At 40.9% G+C, this 19,353-nt stretch overlaps 1 protein-coding gene across 2 annotated transcripts in view; it reads right to left on the bottom strand.

The window, feature by feature from the left end:
- SUMF1 (sulfatase modifying factor 1) overlaps positions 1 to 19,353 on the bottom strand; it is a 37,823-nt gene that overhangs the window by 17,824 nt on the left and 646 nt on the right. For both annotated transcript variants that reach the window (XM_065686904.1, XM_065686903.1), the window contains exons 2-4: positions 15,152 to 15,325; positions 12,743 to 12,817; positions 250 to 332 (exon numbers count right to left, since the gene is read on the bottom strand). In XM_065686904.1, coding sequence (XP_065542976.1) covers positions 250 to 332; positions 12,743 to 12,817; positions 15,152 to 15,325 — 332 coding nt within the window. The remainder of the gene's footprint in view (positions 1 to 249; positions 333 to 12,742; positions 12,818 to 15,151; positions 15,326 to 19,353) is intronic.

The following is a 19,353-nucleotide window of genomic DNA, read 5'->3' as shown; positions in this document are numbered from 1 at the left end:
CACATTTCAGTATGGTCTCTTTTCCCTCAGGTGGAAAGTGTGGACTTCTTGAAATACTACTACATCATGGACCATATGACCTCTGAGTATCACATGCAACACATTAGAACATGGGAAAACAGTCACAAAAGAAACAGCAAATGGGCAACTACTTAAAACCCCTTTCTTGCACCCCCATTCCTGGAGTAAGTTTACAGGTATATTTACAAACACTGTGTATGAGAACTGAATGGACACTTACAAGCTTACCTGTTGGAGATACTAGAGTCAGGACCTTCTGGGTGCTTCCAGTTGGCTCCCTTCACAGGCAACCACCAAGGAGCAGCTGCAACCTAAAAATGGACAAAGACAGGGAAGAAAAGACTTTTAACTCCCACCTAAAGGCTATTCTGCAATACCACCATGTGACAACAGGCTACAAAGCTTTCTCTCACAGCTCATGGCTCTGCCTGCTGCAAACTGACCTATTATGTTCCAAATTATCTCCGATAAAACATGATGATCATTTGATCCACATTCCCAGGGAACGCCACAGGGTATGGAACAGTAGCAAAAGCACACCACCCATAAAACAAGTGAGAGGAAGACCAAATCCCGAGTTTATTTTACCCAAATGCTGCTTTCTGGCTGTCTCCTTCCCTATTTTCTCACCTGCAGGTCTGATGAAAGGCACAGTTCATTCTCTTTGAAGGCACTGCCTTCAGCTACTACCTGTGATGGAGCACGCTGTCCTCTCAGAAATTCTCAGTTCCTGACCTCTGAAAACATGTGCCAAGAGCACTCAGAGGGTGGTGGATGGAAGAGGTCAGCTGGAATGTTATAGTTCCATCGTTTCGCAACAGTATGTCCATGGTACAGTGAAACCAGCTAACCTCCTGGCTGCTTCCAGTCTGACACACTACGCAGAGATGATGGAAAAAAGAGAGAGTTTGGGCTTAAAGAGAATTTTCTTCCCAATTATTTGCTCTGTAGACTGAAGTGTTTTGGAATAACTAAAACAAAACCCTGATGATGCCCTTTAACTACGGTCAAAGCACACATCTTGCAACACATTTGCTTTCCAGTTCATTAACACGGTAAACTGATTTTAAACTATTTGCTATCTGCTTCCAGAAGGTGGAGACAGAAGAGCCACAGAAGTTGAGCGAAACTGCCTTTTTTTCCAGTTGGTTTGCTGAGCAACATTAAGTAGACAAAATACTCGGTAACAATGCAGACATCAAGTACTTCTCCCTAACCCAAAGTCTCAAATTCAGCTCTGCAATGCCAAGGAATTATTCCTGGAATATATTCATCCAGGATTGCTTCTATTAAGCTTACTTCAAAGCTGAGAAGGTCAGTGTGCAGCACATTTAGCTATTCTATCCTGATTCACATTCACCTAGAAATACTTATCTTAATGATAACAGGTCCTTTCAGAAAGTTGAGGCTAAAAAGAACACTTATGTTAACCATCAATAGCGGTTTTATTCCAACAGCTTGAGTACTTGCTGCCAAAATACTCGTATTACAGAGATGATTTCCATAATGGACAAAAATCAAAGTAAATAAGCCTCCAACGTTTTAAGAGTTCAACAACCTACCAGCTACTTAGCAATAGACTTAAGAGATCCAGATGCTCCTCTAACAGGAACCTAAAGAATAACCTTTAGCAACTTCTATCCACTCTACTGCCCCTCATATTTCCCCACTCAAGAGATGGCAAGAGGAATCGTAGAATATTTATTTCTCTTCATCACGCTGCTAAACCAACCTTTTAAAGAGTTATATATATAGGCAGCAATTGTGCCAAGAGCGTTATACTGTAACTCACCAAATCCTCCACAGAGAAGTCAAAAGTAAAAGTTGCTGAAAGCTGGCACTCAGGAAACAGAGCGCCAGTCCAGTCAAACAAATTTAACAGCAACTTCTAGGAGGAAGCTGCATCCTCCAGCAGTGAACAGCATTTAACATGTAACTATATGTGCATGAGAGAGAAAATTATCTATGACACAAACTGTTAAGAAAAAAATCTGGTCCAAACACACCAGATCCTTCATTTGAATGTTTCAGTACGAAAATAAACTGAAGTGCCTAAGAAATAGGAGTGCTGCTAATACACAAAGACATTATTTTTAAAGCATCTGACCAGCCTATGCTGTAACAGCTCCCATGACAGCTTTTCACTCTTCTCCCCATCATCATACACAGATTTTGCCAACAACAAACATATGGGTAGCTTACCTAAAAGGTCAATAGTAATCTTGGACTAAAGCTGCAGGGTTGCTGGCTTAGCGCAGCTAGGACCCCACAGCTCTTTACAAGCTCTAGGCAAGAGCACTGGAGTCCCCAAACATGCTGGAGGACCCTGGTCCAGGCTGGGAAGCCATCCACATGCAGGTCTTTGACACTCTCTCTTCCAAAGTGAGTGAAGAAAAGACATCAATGCTAAGTACAAAAGAAATAAAGATGTTCTCAGCACGTTGCTGGTGCTGATGCTCTGTCCATGCTCTCTCCACCTAAACACTACTGGGACCCCCCCGAAATACTACTAAAGTAACGACATTTCTTAAATATCCTGCTTTCCGGTCTCCCTAGCATAGCAACCACATAAATGGACAACACAATCACATAATCCTGGCTCAGTATCTAACAAAGCTAATAACAGTCTCACCACTAGCAGAGCCCCTACCCTTCCCAAAAAAGCATGAGAAGTATTTGATCTCTTATTAGAAACTACAGCTCTGCTCCTGAGGATTCAAACCCAAAGATGGAATCTTCATGCAGAGAGAGACTCTGCTCAACTCTCATAGCACTAAAGCTTCAGAATGACCAAGCTGCTAAACAGATACTACAGTCATCAGGCTTAAAACTAGTCTCATTTAACCAGTTCCTTGTCTGTTTTGAGCTTTAACCTTTAATCTATAGTCAAGATAGGACAGAAGTCCAAAGTAAGAATATTACAGCTATTTAAGGAAAAATAAAAGAGCCATGGTACCATCTGTTAAATGCTCTCCATGCATCTCAAAGATCCCAAGTAAGATTTCATCCCAATAGTTTCCAAGCACAACACATTTTTGTAAATTAAAACACTGGGTTTTGGATAAAAAGAAATTCTCTGCAGGAGACTGCAAAGACTTACACTTCAGAAGACTTTAATTTTGGAAAACACTTTTGTTATGCAAAAGAAAAAGCAGATGCTTTCAATCAGAATGGTTTATTTTAAACTGAGAAAAATATAGTCTCTCCGCATGAGAGCACTACGTGTGCACGTCTTCTGTTTTTGGCTCCGCTGAACTGAACACCAAATGGCTGCCAGTCCTTGCAGAACACCCAGATCTTCAGAGCAGTTACACATATAGTACTAGGACAAGGATAACAATGATAGACTACGTACAGCCTTCAATAATTAATTGGAAACTTATCTAAGTCAGCCACTGACAGCAGCAAGCAGAAACCAAGATGCTCCCTCCCAAAGAGAAAGTCATCTACCTGAAATTCACAGTCCTTTCAAACAACTTCTCAGAAGTCTTTAAAGCTTTTAATTGCTCTAAATCTAATTAGTAGTAGAACTAATTAGACAGGGATATTACAACATCACAATTAATACAGCAAAGCCCTCCCTTGCTGCTAATGAGCTTAGTTACTTTCAAAATGCTTAGTGTTCTCATGCTTCACTCCAAAACATGTGTTCTGTAGACTGGCAACAGATTCATATTGCAAAAAATAGCAGCATATGCTGCTGAGTAGATCTTGAAGAGATACTGAATTAGAGGACAGTATCTCCTTCATTTAGATTAACTCTTCACAGCATAGGCTCACACTTGAAACAGAACTGGTTAAACATAACTGCCCTGATAATGTTATACAACTGCCTCGATATACAGGAAATGCAGCTCTAGGAGAAAAGCACATTTCAGAGGCAGAGAAGCCCAACGCTTGTTTTGGTCTGATCCAGCTGAAAGCTTGGATTATCCAGCTCTCTGCTCCAGGATTAAACTTTAAGGACTCCCTGTTCTGCTTACCACAGACTGGTAGCACTTTAAGAAAAAGAGAACGCTGTATGATAACAGTGGGAAGATATACTAACAGTTAATTCCAACCTACAAGTTTGCCGTTCAAATGAAGCAATTTGCAGAACTGAAGCCTATACTCCCACTATCAGATTGCATAAAATTCAAAGTTTTAAGTATTCAATTTTCTTTTCAAAGTAGTTTAGGAAATCCTAACTTTAATTGCTCCATTAACTTGTGATTCCAAGATTTTTAAACTACTTCACAATTATCTTGCAGAAAATTCTTTACTAAACATACCTAGAACTAATGAAAGGGGCGAACACCAAGAAAGTCACTTTCATTGCCCGCATTACACCATTACTGGTACTACAAAAGCAATAGCAAAACATCCTTAAAAACACATCCAAAACCCCAGCCAATAGCCATGAAAACATCTGTATTCGTCTTGCACCTAACATGGCACTGGCTATGTTAGGAAAAAATAAAACCAAAACACCTTAAGTCCAGATTTCAAATTCAAATCACATTTATGTATTGGAAAAACTACCAAAATAAACTCAACTGAGCAGCTAAACCTGGCTCTAATTCCATTTCTAGCATGCAGGAAGTCACTTGAAATAACAAAGTCGTAGATCTTAATCTTAAGTCAGGCCTATAAGATGATGAGAAATTCATGCTGTCAGCCAGATATATAGCACTAAATATGGGGGGGGTTTATGTGCTAGATCATTATAATGCTATTTTACTATAATAAGGCTTGTATACACTTGGTCAAGATGAACATCTGGAAGAAGCAAAAGTTACCGCAGAGTAAGAACTTTCACAATTTAGGAATCAACTGTCTGAAAACAGATTTTCCAAGTGCAAAGTAGTCTGGAAAAAACTGGTTCTGGTGGGCTCTTAAAGAAACATACGCACACTTCAGTTTCAGAAGTCGATTTAATAGGTTACTACTTGTTTGAATCCGGTTGTGTTATGCACTGTACATGCAAAAGCATCCTCTTGGCTGCAAAAGCCATGTGTACATCAGCTGGAAGCAGGGAAGTTACAAAAAGCATTATCTCTGGGAAATACAGGCAGCGGTCTGGGCACACTCACTGCCAGCACTGGTAGCACGTGAGAAATCAGTTACTCAGTAAAGAATGTAATTTTTGGATGAGGTTTTATTTCATATTCATGTAAGGCAGATTCACATCAATCTCTGTCAATTTTTCCTCCCCTAAGCCATATCCTAAACCCTCAGCAGATGATTAATGAACTACTGAAGAGGCAGACAGAAAAGAGAACACTTTTAGTAGGGTAGGGAGTTAAAGAAATAGAAATGACGACTGTGCAACAGCTGCCATTTTCCCTCAGAAACCACAACGAAATCACATTAGCAGGGCTCCTGTTCACAAGTAATTTTACACCTATTTTTTAAAGTAGCTTTGTGCCTTCCCAACCAACGTCAAGAACATCCTTCCCCCACTAAGATTCAGGGCAGAGGTCTTTCTCCCACCTTCCGCATGTGGGTCCCAGGCGTCATGACAGCATCTCCTTCCCTCTGCAGCATGGGAGCCCACTCTGCCGGTAATGGGGCAACATCAACCTCCACCTGCCTGCAGACGCAGACTATGGATACAAACAGATCAATACAGCCCCTAGGATTGTGATCCAGCCATCCCAGCCATCAGAAGCAGCAGCTGCTGCACTAGCACAGCACGGCTTTGAGCTGACACCTTCCCATGCAGATTTTGGCTGGCTGCTGTCATCATGTCCGTGAAGTCCTGCTCTAGGTCAGAGAGGGAAACCAGCGGAGAGCAGAGACAAAGCTTAGCCCCAGACTCTGATTCAGCTTTGCAGATTCAAAATGTCACACCATGAGGGCCAGTCTGACACAACCCAGAGCCATGTAGTGGTACCACTTGATTTTTCCAAATGCAAGGAAACTCCCTCCAACAGACGCATGCTCCCCATTCACCTTCACCTGTCTGCAGCTCTGCTTCTCCTTTATACCAGTGCACTGAAAAAGGCCCAAACGTGACCTATTTCTATGCCAATCATCATCTCCATAGCAACGGGCTTGTGTTTGAGTTGAAACAGCTGTAAATGAGTCAGGGAGACACAGCAATGTAAATAGTGTGGAAGTGAACACTGCTTCAAGGCTCAAGACAAAGACTAGATCTCTCCTAGCCAGCTATCAAGGTTGTCATAGCAGCTGTGTTAAGGGAGACATCATCTGCACATGCAGCTATAATTCATATCTATGTTTGAAGACACTCTGCAGAGAGCAAACATTCTGTAATTATGTACATAAACTAAACTGAAATGCAATTGGCAAATTCTCCACCTCATCACTAACCAAGGACACTGAAACAGCTTACAAGTAGACAGTTGAGTATTTTTTTTTTTACAGAAGATAACTAATACTTGATGTTGCCAGCTTCTGCAACGCTACTGCAAGTCCCATGTTCTTCATTATGTCAATTAAAAGCCCCAGCTCCCCAAAAGCTCCAATTACAGAAGACTGTTTTCATTCTTACTTTCTAAGGTTTCTAGCTTCCCTCATTAGCTCAGAAATGAAAGCAATAAGGGATTTTGTTTAATGTTGATACTGTTTGCTTTGAGTCCCAGTATCTTAGAGTAGTTTGAAATTGCAGTACTGCAAACAGTAAAGGCAGCAGCTTCATAGAATAAATATATTCTAAGTCATCAGTCAGAGAAAAGACTTCAGACTTAATTAGAAACTAGTACTTCACTTTTACAAAGGGCCTTTTCCTTTTGCATAAGGAAATGCACTGAATCTCATTCAAACAGTGTAATGCTTCACAGCCATGTCAAGCCTCCAAAAAAAATAACCAAGTATATTCCAGTGAGATTCATTAAGTGCAAGTTCTGGAAGCTTCTTTTGAGGAACTAACATTCCTGGTGAGTTCCATCTCTGGAAGTCTATTTTTCAGCCAACTACACTCAAGTTAGTAATTTTTTCCAATAACCACATGAATATAAGTTTTAAGAAAGTGAGGCATGCATAGATATATCTACAGCCTGAGGCACAAGCAATGCCCTGCTTTAAAGCTGTAGTTTATACTGATAAATATAGACTAATATTACTGGTAATTCCCAGTGACAGATGCCTCACGCACATCATTCTTTATCCCAGTAGTGAGAGTGGGAGTACAGGATAAAACAGAGATTAACAGTTCAATAGCTCCATCTTCCCAGCTCCTTATAGGTGATATCTGAAACACTGGGGTCTGCAAGAAATAGGTTCACCCATCTCCTCCTTTGATTTCAGTTTCCTCTCTAAAAAGCATCTGAAATAGCAAAAGCCAAGTGTAGTATAGATAAAATTTACCCTTATGGCTGCAGTATTTATCAACTTCTGCTTATGCACCCTATATACATTGACATTTTAACAGTATCAGACAAATTATACAATAACCTACCTGCCATGCCAAGCCACAGATAAGCAAGTTATTACCACATGCTGCTAGCAGTTACATCCTCCACAGTAACCCCTGCAAACACCAGCACTGCTATCCTACCTGCAAACATTGCTGTTTCTTGTTTCTTTGAAATACTCATTTGAAAGGCTTAATGTTTTCATTGTTTTTAGAATGGGACTATGCCCTTCAAGTGACAGGGCAGAGACACTGATATAAATAGGAAAAATGCACAGCTCAAGACCACTGCAGGGGTTTCCATGTAAACAGGGAAGAAAGCAGCATCCAATAGTTCTAGATTGACCAAAGCTCCTTAACAGTATTTGCCCAGGTCTGCCAGTGAACCAATTTCATTGCATTCTCAGACCAAAAATGCAACACCCCTGAAGGCAATCGAAGTACACAGACTTGTATGCTCTCAGGCTCTTCACTGCAGAATTTATCTGGCCTAGGAGCAAAAAAAAATTTTACTATCTTCCACAAGCCAAGAATAAAAAATGTTCCCACTATTCTCCAGTGCGCAAATCTGTCTGATGCTGTACTCCAACCCTGGTAAGTGCTATCCTGTTTACCTTTTTCATGGTAGCTGCACAGCAAGTGAAACTGCCATTATGTGCAAGAGCTCTCGAATCCCCTCGCTGGCAAGTGTGTCTCAGTACCTTCGCATTTCACAGACACAATCTGTGTGCTTTTTGCTCTAGGATACATTAAAATCCCATATAAGTAGCATTTTACAATGCCATGGAATTGCAGCACTGAGCATGCATTTCCCCCCACTCTACTTACCTCTTAACTCAAGGAGAAAAAAGAGCAGGAAAGGAGTTGCATCATAAAATAAGAATAACAAAAACGTTTGAGCTTTTTCCATTTCCCCAAATTCTCTCGAAAGAGAAGGAAAGAAAAAAAGTAATCTCCAAGTGCCAAGCTATTGGCAATTCCAGGCTGTGTTTTATCTGTGACATCTAAACCAAAGGCCAAATATCCAAGAAAGGCCATAACTCAATAGCTGTAATAAATGCAGTAATTAGTAGTTGCCTTTAACCTGCAAGTCTGAGAACTGATTTTAAGATGTGAAGCTATCAAAACTGGTTAGGCCCACACAAAATGTTTTGCTTTCAAAGGACCTTCCACCCTTGCCCTAGAAAATCCTTTTTTATTTGCAGAAGTCCTCACCAATTCCATCAGCAACACCCTCATCTATCACAGAGCTAACTTTTCGCTCTCTGCCACGCTACCACTGCAGACCTAGAGGCCAATACTAAAACTCAAGTTCCCAGAAATCTAGAACAATTCAATTATTGGCTGCTACACCCCTTTTTACAGCTTCCCTTCCAGGGGAGGGTTAGGTCCAACCTACATTGCTTTAGCAGCGGCTAGGAGACTACCTCACCTCCAGGAAACGCACACCCAAAGCTCCAACAATTATTCTATGTGCTAAGCTGGTTTGCTCCTGCATTAGCTTTCACCAGCCCCACCTCTGTTCTAATTTAGCTGTCTGCTCCTTTGAAGGCCTATGATAAATTTGTCTGGTTTAAGAACTGGAGAAGCCAAATTGGGCAAATAGAGCAAAACCCCCAGATATTCCCCAAAAGAAAGAAGCACTACATTATTTATAGGAACTGTTATACACCACTTAGTTCAGTATCTTCATTTCCACCTCTCCCCAGTTCTTTCATTGTGTGTGAAATACTACTTCTACAATACACAATCCTGTCGATCTGCCTATATAATCACATTTGCATTTAGCACCCCTGTACTTCAGCTGGAGAAAACCTTATCAAAACATATCTGAGCCACTAAGGCAATGTAAAAATACAGTCCTTTTTCCCATCAAACTGGTGGAAAGATTTTCAGTACCAGTAACGCACCAATGGTTATATCATATTTCTGCTTTTCCTGGTGATAGTTATGGTTCAAGAAGGTTCATACCACAAGCTAAAGTATTAGTTGACTAAGGTACACATTGAGAAAAAAGCCTTCATCTTTTCTCTGCCTGACCATTACAGTCTGCTGGTGCAACCCAACTTCACACAATGTACATGTTTCCTGACTACAGTTGAACAGTTACCCTGCAGCGGCCAAGGTTGAAAAATGTGCTCACTTCTCTTAAAGTATTTGATTTTTCTTTTTACTGGAACTTAACCATTCTGGGCAATGTAACAAGAGCTTTTATCTTTTAGAGTTTCATTCAAGCTTGAAGATCCATAGGAAGAATTTGGTTTTGCAGAAGCCTTAAAGTCCCTGCCCCATAGCTGGGATTCATCTGCAATAAGAAGTTCCTTGCAAATCATCAATAGAAACTTGTTCCTTGAAATCTTGATCCATAGGAAGCTGCTCATGAGTTTTATCCGTTTCAATTAGCCAGGATAAGTATGGCCTACAGAGAACTGGGCTATCTGAGAAGCATCTGACTACATTATGCTCTAACACCACATCCCCATGGGTGACGCTTCCCTTCCCTGCAGCTGAAAGATGTGTGCTTGTTCTAATGTACAAATCGTACTGTCACAAAACCCAAAGACTCCCAAAACAACTCAGGTCCGCACAGCACTCGCACCTTTCACTGCAAATTCATACTACAGCAGCAAAAAGACATAGTTTTGAGAGGCAGAAGCATATAGAGATGAAACCCTAAGCTGTCTCTTCAGACATAAGAGTTTCTTTCCAGCTCTACCACTGAGCTGCCTTCTGACGCTTTCTCCTTGCAGACAGAAGTTCCTTGCTAAAAGTTGGATTTCATGGTATGTAGCTGGTGAGGAGGCAGGCAGACAGGAGGAAAAAAAAGCTGTGTCTGGTTTCTTTTTCACTTCCTCTCAATATTACCATGTTTTAGAACATAAGTTTGTCCACAGCACCAGCACAATGTTAAGAAGTGCCAAGCTACAAGGCAGGCAGTCACTATTCTCCAGATAACTTTACCAAAATAATTAGTACAGTCTCTCTGTGTCTATTTATCAACGCTCTGCATGCAAGCAACTCGCAAAATGATTTAATAATAAATACTGAAAACATGGCAAAAGCACAGACTCCTGAAGTTTACTTTTAACAAATACAGAAAACCTTCATGAAGAACCAGCCAAAAAGACCAGTTTGGGCTCCAGTCCAGCTCCCTGGCATAATGCTTGTTCTGTTAGCATCACAGCCAACACTTAAAAATTTGGCTGACACACCCAGGAAAGTGGCTCCCAACACTCTGTATGTGTTTATACAAATAGCCAAGGCTGAGCTTCCACCAGCATTCTTAGGGTCTGTTTGTTTTAAAACAGGGAGCCTGACTTAGGGATTTCTGCATCCCAGAAGTAGGGCAGGAAAAAGAATTTCTCTAATACCGACAGTTGTGAAGATGGGATGAGCCCATCTGGATTTATTCCACCTTCAGCATCATTTATGCCAGTATTTGGGAAGTCCAATTTAGTCATCTTCTTCTATTTCATAGTACACCAATTTGAGTCCTGAATCAAAAGATCAATTTTTCTTGTAATCTTTGTTTCCTTGCAACAGGGAGCAAAACCAAACATTTTTTGCCAGTCATTTACAGCACACATTGACATTGGGCTTCCTGAAACCTCCAACTGTCTGCCTTTTGAAGATAAAAATCAAACTGCAGATTTCCCTTCATTTATGTAGAACAAGGAGTATTCACTACTCCAAATGACTGCACCATGCACATGGAAGAAAATTTTCTTTGATAAACTCTTCTGAAGAAAAATAAATGACTAAACACTAAAGCCCCAGCTATTCCCAGTTGTTTGTCATAACAAATAATAATCCTCTAAACCTTAGGAGCTGCACTTTGGATCAAACGACGTGCCTAAGTAAAACTCTCTACTAACTAAATGAAACAATTTCATCTCAAACTGTCCCACCTCTCTGCTTACCTAGCATCAAAATGTGCAAAAAGTGGCAACAAAAACTTGCCTTCCTATATAGGTGCAGTTTCACTTGATGCTTACTTCTGCCTACCTGAACTATTGCCAAATTATGAAGTTTCAGTCCTGCTACCTTATTCCTGCCTTGTGTACATCCTGATTCTCTGTGATGATTCAAGTAGTTGCAGAATGAGCCAAGTTAACTTTGCTGATCCAAAAGAAAATTAACCAAGAAAGCAAAGAAATTCCTACATAGAGTAAATGCAACTTGAAGCTACACACAACCCCAAAATTGCCACATTATGAATACCAGAATACCTAATTTCTATGGCCTTTTTAAAGGCATAGGACAGGAGTTCTGGAAATGCACTAAGTTCATCTGACCTGAGGATAATTCTGATGGCGAGGAACCTCAAGAGCTCATCTTGTCCGAACTTCTGCTCAAAGCAGATAAATTTATCCAGATGACAAGACATAATCTGCTTATTACCTGGAGTTGTAAAGGTTAAGTGACCCGCTAAGGTTAAGGAGAAGGGAAATGATGCCTAAGAAAGCTCAGCACAGAAGGGGAGGGGCAGGGCAGGGAAGCTGTAATTTTATTTATTTTAACCAATATTCACTTCCACTCAAGAGGAAAGTTAGATCAGCTCCAGTTTAACCAGCACTGCCCCTGCCAGCATCACCATGTTGCCCTAGCAAGACTAAGGGAACTGGAAAAGCAGCAAAGTATACAGGATATTCTACAAAGAAGGAGGAAAAACAGTAAACTTAAGCCAGTCATAATACAAAAAGGAGCCCTATAGACTCAGGTCTGCCATAAAAATGGCACTTCTTTGGAACATTTGCCTTGAGTTAACCTAGAAAACACACTCATGCAAGCACTGCTGTCATATCAGGTACCCGGATTATCCTCATTTTCTTAAATCGGTAGGATCTGGGATTTACCCACTTTCTTTGGACTGCACTGGCAGAGTGTGCCAGCCACATGTACATGTGCTCTTGGGAGCCAGAAGCATTCCTGTTCTTCACCTACACAGCACACGACTCAGTAGAGCCACTACTGACAGCTGAGTTTCTGAAGCATCCCTGTCTCACATGTAATACAAATAAACAGTCTTGTATCTGCACCATTTACTGCAGTCCTAAATACCTCTCATTTAGGAAGCAAAAAAGAGACAAGAAGGCACAGATACTAAACTTTGGCTAATGAGGAGAAGGGGTTTTTAACTGTTTGGGTGTTTACAATGAAGAAAAACAAATAAAGGGCAGAGAATAGACTGTAAATCTCCCACATCTGCAGGAGTCTTGTTATTCTACGCCAAACACCCCTCCTTAAACCCCATGTTTGTACATGGCTTTGGGAGCACCACAAAATTGAGATACTACTGCCATAATTGCTAACACATCTACCCCAGTGATAGGCAAGTAAGTTTTACCCTGCTGTGTTACTCACTGCTTGGTGGATGTCAGCCTTCACTTCTTCACTCAGCATTCCCTCAAACACAAAGGAATCGCCGAATTTCTCTGCCTGTAGAAAGAACGCAGGATTCAACCATACTATCAAGGGAATGTTATTCTTAAAATGCCACTCACATTTACAGCGTTCTTTTACCAAGGATAAGAAAATTCTAACAGAAGTCTAGAGTTCTCTTTCAGGGAAGCTATTTTGAAACAGAAAAGAGAAGGCATTTTATCTCTGGATGTCATTGCTCTTCAGCAGCCACTGGACAGATGGCAGCTCACAGAGCTTCTGTGATTGTTTTTACTTTTATTAATTAAAAATGCAGTTCTAGTTGTCTCAACTGCTTTAAAATGCTACAGTCAATAACCTAATATTCAAGGGCATTTTTCATTTCTCTTATTTTTCCTTCGGGAAAACTAAAATACCAGGCTTAAGCCTTGTCACTGACTGCTCCTTCACCATCACTAGCACCACGTATCATTTTATCTAGCATTATAAAGAGCCAAAAGAAAAAAATACAAATAATTTCAAAAGACTACAGTACATAATACCAACATAAGGTCCATCGTGACCCATCCCGTGTCGTTCCCCCCCTCCCCTTGGTAAATTAAGTGGATTGATATACCAGGGAAGTTAAAACACGTTATTATAATTCAACACATTGACCTGTCTGAACTTCTTCATTATATTAAGGTATTCAAAGACTGAGAATGATCATCACAAGTTGCTTCTGCACACTCAGAACCCTTCAAGAAGCATGGCTTCAAAGAAGGACCCCACTCACCACCCAAATTGCAAGTTTTAACATGTAACTATAACCTTTGTATTTTCAGTTTCAGAAAGGAAAGTGAAGAAATAAAGACTTCATTTACCTCTTTTGCCCAATCTGAGACACCCAGACAGAGACAGAAACCAATTCATCAAAGACAAAAACAAACAACCTTTCCCCTGCCTCTTCTCCTGCCCCATCTGAAAGACCCAGAGACAAACAGGAACCACCTAAAGAAGCCCAGATTTGAGTCTGACAGAATCAGGGCCTTTCTTCGATTCTTTTGTTTGCTTGCTCTTTTGTGGGGTTTTTTTGTTTATTTGTTTAAGTTTCTTAACAAACCCTTCTGGTTCAACAAAAGGCAGTACACCTGGGCATTTCTTTATTCAGGTTTCATCTGCCACTGGAGTTCAGCTAATAAATGAAAACCAAGTAGGTTGGCACTATTTACCCAAAGTGATGTGGACATTATTTAAATACACAGAAACCTGCTCAGCTGCATCCCCATAGAAAAACACTGCAGAATCAGTGCTGCTTACTCTAACTCCGAGCTTATTTTTCCAAATCCAGTGGAAAAGGTGTACCCATGCAAGGTAGGAAGGGAGATGGTCCAAGTGGAGCATTCAACTACCCGAGTTGAGCCATTATCATGGTCTGAAACAAACTCCATCTGACACAGCAGTGTTTCAGCATCAATGCACGTGTGCTCATGCCCGAAGCTGTTTGCAGCAAGTAAGCCCTGTTCAAGCTCAAAACTGTTAAGCAACTTATTTTCCAGAATTATTGAGGTAAGAATTAAAAACTGTTGATAAAAGCCTCATCCAACTAGAAGGATCCTGTCTTCCAAATGAAAACCAGTTTATCAAGCAAATTCTGCAAAGTGCCTCCTTAGAGGCCTGATCATTACCAAGGCTTTTATTTGCCTAAAAGGCCTGTCACAGTTTCATAAGAGTTGCGTAGGAACAGTCAACTGTCAAGAAAGATCAGAGCCTCAGGCACAGGTAGCTTCTTTCTTGGAAGAACCTTAACATATTCTTTCTTAGTCCATTGTTCCCAGCAACAGGCACAAAACTATTATTATACATGCTATTATATCTTCTTCAGACAGCAGGGCTTTCTGTTGCTCAGCTCATTAGCAAGTAGCTGCACTGAGCTAGCTTGCAGAGGCCCCAGCTATCATCAGTTTTTAAAACCCTTCTTCCCTCTTCCTCTAAAATAAGGAAGATATAATATAGTTCAGATATTAGATATCAGGATATCTAATACAGTTGCACTGGGGCAAAGATGTCCTAGGACCCAAAGGTCAAAAAAACCCAGCCAAACAAACCAACCCAAAAAATCCTGCATAGACACCTTGAGCCATCTGCCTCAGTCATGCTGCAGGGAAGATATTAGTTCAGCTATCAAGACCCTTACTACATGTAACAGCATGCACCTAAATGGTTTTTCAGACCCCTGGGCAGCAAGGCAAAACAATATCATTTCTCCTTGACTTAAATCAGAAATATTCTAGCATGCAAATCCCAAGCAAGTATTGTGACAGCCTTCAAAGCAGAAAAGCCCAAGTGTTTAATGGGGATTTTGCCAACACAAAGAAAGATGATAGGAGACTGTACACCCTTCTGCCTTACCTCAGTAACATACCCGGTAGAATTCACAAATCTCTCAAATTCCTCATTGCTGACCTCGTACTGATCCATGTAGAAACCATTAATGTGGACTCTTCTAGCAGGCCACTCTCCATCTTGCTGTATTGCAGGCTCATCAGTGCCCATTGTAAACGCTCCTCCTGGAATAGCAACCATCTGCAGAGAAAACACCACCCAAAAGATAATGAAAAGTTAAAAGACTGAAAAGCCTTGTACCAGTCTTACTCATCCTTCACCTTTGGAGATGCTTTTGCTTCGAGCAGCATTTCACTGACAAAAACAGCACAATTAAATGGCAACTGCCATCTTTAACACCTCCTGTTTGGAAGAAATAGCAAGCAGAACTTTAACTGAGAATAAAACCCCCATTTGCATGAATGTCTGGGTAATTAAGAACTTTTACTGAGGGTGATGCTTGTGCTCTAATATTAGAGGAGAAACATGTTCTCTTGCTGTACCTAAGAGCCAAGAAATAACTCAGAGTCCTTTCTGTTCATTTTCAGATGAAACATTTTGGTATTTCACTCTATTCCTAGGAAGGCTCGATGCACCCATGAATAATCTGGAGATTACAAAACTGAAGTGCTCTTCTGCAGACAAGCCTATACTTGTTTGCATACTAACTACAAACGGGTTTTCATTTAATGACAGGCACGTGCAGCATTTTATTACCAACCATGCTGCTAACTGGCAGGTAGACAGAGCACCTGCAGCTCGGTGTGCCAGAAATGAGGCAAACTTTCAAGTCAATTATGCCCCACTCCTCTGGGAGACCGGCCTTGGGCAAGAGCCTCAAGCATCAGAAGTAAAGGACAAATAACAGGATAATATTTTAACTATTTCAGTGATGTTTTTCCCTCTCAGCCAGTTTCCAGAGAAACAGAACACATTTTCCTTCAGTTTTAGCAGGTTCTTTCCAGGAAGACAAAAGACCACAGACAGAGAAACACACTCCTCACCCAAAAATCAAGAGCATCCATGATCCCTGCTCAGAAGCTTGTGCTGGAATAAGGAATGACAGCTCAGACTTAGTAAAATCTTCCTGACGGGCAGGGGATATTTCGACGGCTGGCTGCACAAGAGCTGGCTTGCCAAGAAGTCACCCAACTCATCACCAACAGGTCAAGGAACTGGAGAAGAAAACTCCCCTCTCCTTTCTGCTCGGGATTCCTGAGCTACCCTCATCCCCTAACTGACACTGAATTCAGCCACCTCACACCTCTGGCGGGAGGTTTGTGAGTGGGTGAGCCCCAAGAAAGCCATCGAGCACCAATGTACGCATCCACTTGCAGGAAATCACGTGGCACCTGAACACACCCTGGCAGTGATCTGTGATCACACACTACTCTTAAAAGGAATTCAAGCAGCTGGGACACTGACAGAACCTAAAATGAACAAAGCCCGTTCTAGGAGATAGTGGGGGTTTATTGCAAAATCCTATTGTTTGGTATGCAGGAAACTCAAGTTTAACAACAGAAATGTTCACTGATAAGTTTCCAGACAGCACACTTCCAACACTGCTCCAGAAATTTAGTTTAAGTTCTGACAGAGCAAGAAGCCTGGGTTTTAGATGTATGACACTTCAAACATAGTGGAATAACACCCTATGCAACGTGCATATTAAACGTAGCGAAACTGCAGAGGTAAGGTTGTAAAAATGTGAACTGATGTAACATTATTTAGATGACAAGGCAGGGTCACAGAAGGTCAACTCTGGAATTTGTTCATACAGCCACTTTGCAGCACAGCCTAGATTATAGGACCTCACTTCTTCTATAGTTGGATTTTTAATCTTACAAGATTGCCTTCACAAAGTTAGATATTTGCACAAACACAGTTTATCTGAGTGCCCACAACAACTCATAAACTAGGAAGACAAAAAGAACCCTGAGTTACCTTCCAGCTTCTAGAATTTACTGTTATTTATGTAGTTACACCATTACCCGCATACCAAATGATCAGAAAAAGTTCACATCAGCTATTCAATACCTTTCCTGACTTAGAGAAGCTGAAGCATTCAACATATCCAATGTCATTGTTTCTTCTCCGCTACAGAGGTCTTTTTCTGCTTGGGTCTCTCCCAGTAACACTTAACTTGCAACAGGCCTTGTAAGAAGTGGTACAAATAGTTTTTTCCTTTGAAGTAACCACATTTAAAGCTAGCTGCATCCTCATAATTTTTCTCCACTAAAAAGAATCTGAGCACTTGCAGATTGTCTTTAACCGAATCCATAAAAGGGCTTCAGGACAAATTTGCTTACATTTTTTAGGACTTAGGGAATGACAACGTGGCACAAAGTTGTACCACTTCCTTCCAAACTCTTTCCAACTCACTGTAGCTAAAACAACTCCCTGAAGCAGTCTTCAAAGCAAGATTTGAGCTCACTTGTGAGCTGCTGTCTAAAAGCATGTGAAGAACTAACTCTCACTTTTCAGCCTAGCATTCATGTCCAAAACCTGAACCATCTCTGCAGATTGCCAGTGTACATTCAGCTAGAAATGGGCTTCCTTGGGAACCTGCTGTTCACACACAGTGACAGCTGAGACTTCTGTATGTCCACCAATGTTGTGCCTGACTGACATCAAATATTGATTCCACAGGATTACCCCCCTCCCAAGGCTCATTTCACAGCTCCACCTCATGTTTAGAAATAGGGCCCTCCTTTGACAGCCAGCTTTATGATAACACATCACAGGCTGAGAAGATGTCTGACAGCCCTCCTCAGCCTGAGAGCAGTGGAATACAACACTAAATGAAGAAAAGATTTTCCACATAGACATCCAGAAACCACATCTGTATAGTTAATGAAGCAGCTGTAACATCCAGTTTTAAAACACAGATAGCTAACACCAAGGGACTAATCTCCAAGAAATATCAAAGTTGAACTATGGAGACAAAAACCCAACAGCAGAGGCTTACAGATACATCATTGTCTGTATTAGGTAGAGTGTGCAAGAACAATTGCCTGTAAATTCACTGTATTACTCAACTAGCACACACAGTTCATTGTCCTCAAAGCTCAACTTCAACAACAGGGACCACTTCTGCCTGTGATTATACTTAGTTAAAAGTATTGTTGTAATTTAGAGCAGACCCATTAAAATGCCAGCTCCCCTCTCTAGAAATGCAGTGGAAACAACTAATCCCATCTGTGGTTGAAGCAGAAGCCAATTTTTCCCTCACTTCCCTTTTGGTAAAAACATTTTCTAGCTAAGCATAACCAAGTTACACTGTGGACACAGCTTTAAACCCAGGAGTAATTACTTTTCATTACATATTACTGAAGTTGTCAGCTGCCTTCTATAAAGCAAGAGTCAAACAAATTTTTTCACACTGAGACCCACAGTGAAATGCCAATATTTATTACATTAAATGTATATTAGCGACACAAGGCCCAAGTGCCATATGAATGATTTGATTCATACTCTTTATATATTATCAAATACCATATGAATGATTTGATTCATACTCTTTATATATTATCAAATACCATAAGTGTAGCCTGCAATAGCAAAACCACTGAGTACCCCTCCTTTTACTTAGCAGGCTCTCACACTGCCTGCATGACACAGGTGTTTTCCAAGCTGACACAGCTGCCCAGCACTAAACAACCCATTTGCAAGCCATCTCACACAAGAACAAGATGCAAGTCTGCTATGGTATAATTTTGACTGCCAAAGTTTACTAACACTTTCCATGAAATGAAGCAGCAATCCTGTTCCTAATAACTGAATATATCTCATACAGTGAGGCATTTGGTCTCCAATAACACAAAAAGCTTTAGTATCCCTTTGCAGGGGGCACCGCCATAGCACATCATAGCACATCAACCCACTTTAAGCGCCGCCTTCCTCAATAAGGCATATTGAGCACGGGACAGTGTCTTTCAGAAACATACCAACAGCAATAGAATGGAACAAGCAATTAAAGAGACTTTGACTAAAAGCAAACCTGAAAGGATATCTAGATACAGATACATAAATGACAGCTCTGCTAAAAAACACACAAGAGATGGCACATCACCTATCAGCATTTCAATTGCACTGACACCTAAAAAGAGATGGAGCAAGGAGGGTAAACAGATCAGGTGATTGATATTCACCAAGTATGGGAATTCGCTGTCAGAGATACCACCTCCCCAGCCTGTAGAGCAAACACAGCCCCACTCGGGTGGATACTCTGG

Source organism: Lathamus discolor, chromosome 7, assembly GCF_037157495.1.
Source record: "Lathamus discolor isolate bLatDis1 chromosome 7, bLatDis1.hap1, whole genome shotgun sequence".
NCBI lineage: Eukaryota > Metazoa > Chordata > Aves > Psittaciformes > Psittacidae > Lathamus > Lathamus discolor.
This window is presented reverse-complemented; position numbering and strand designations above follow the sequence as displayed.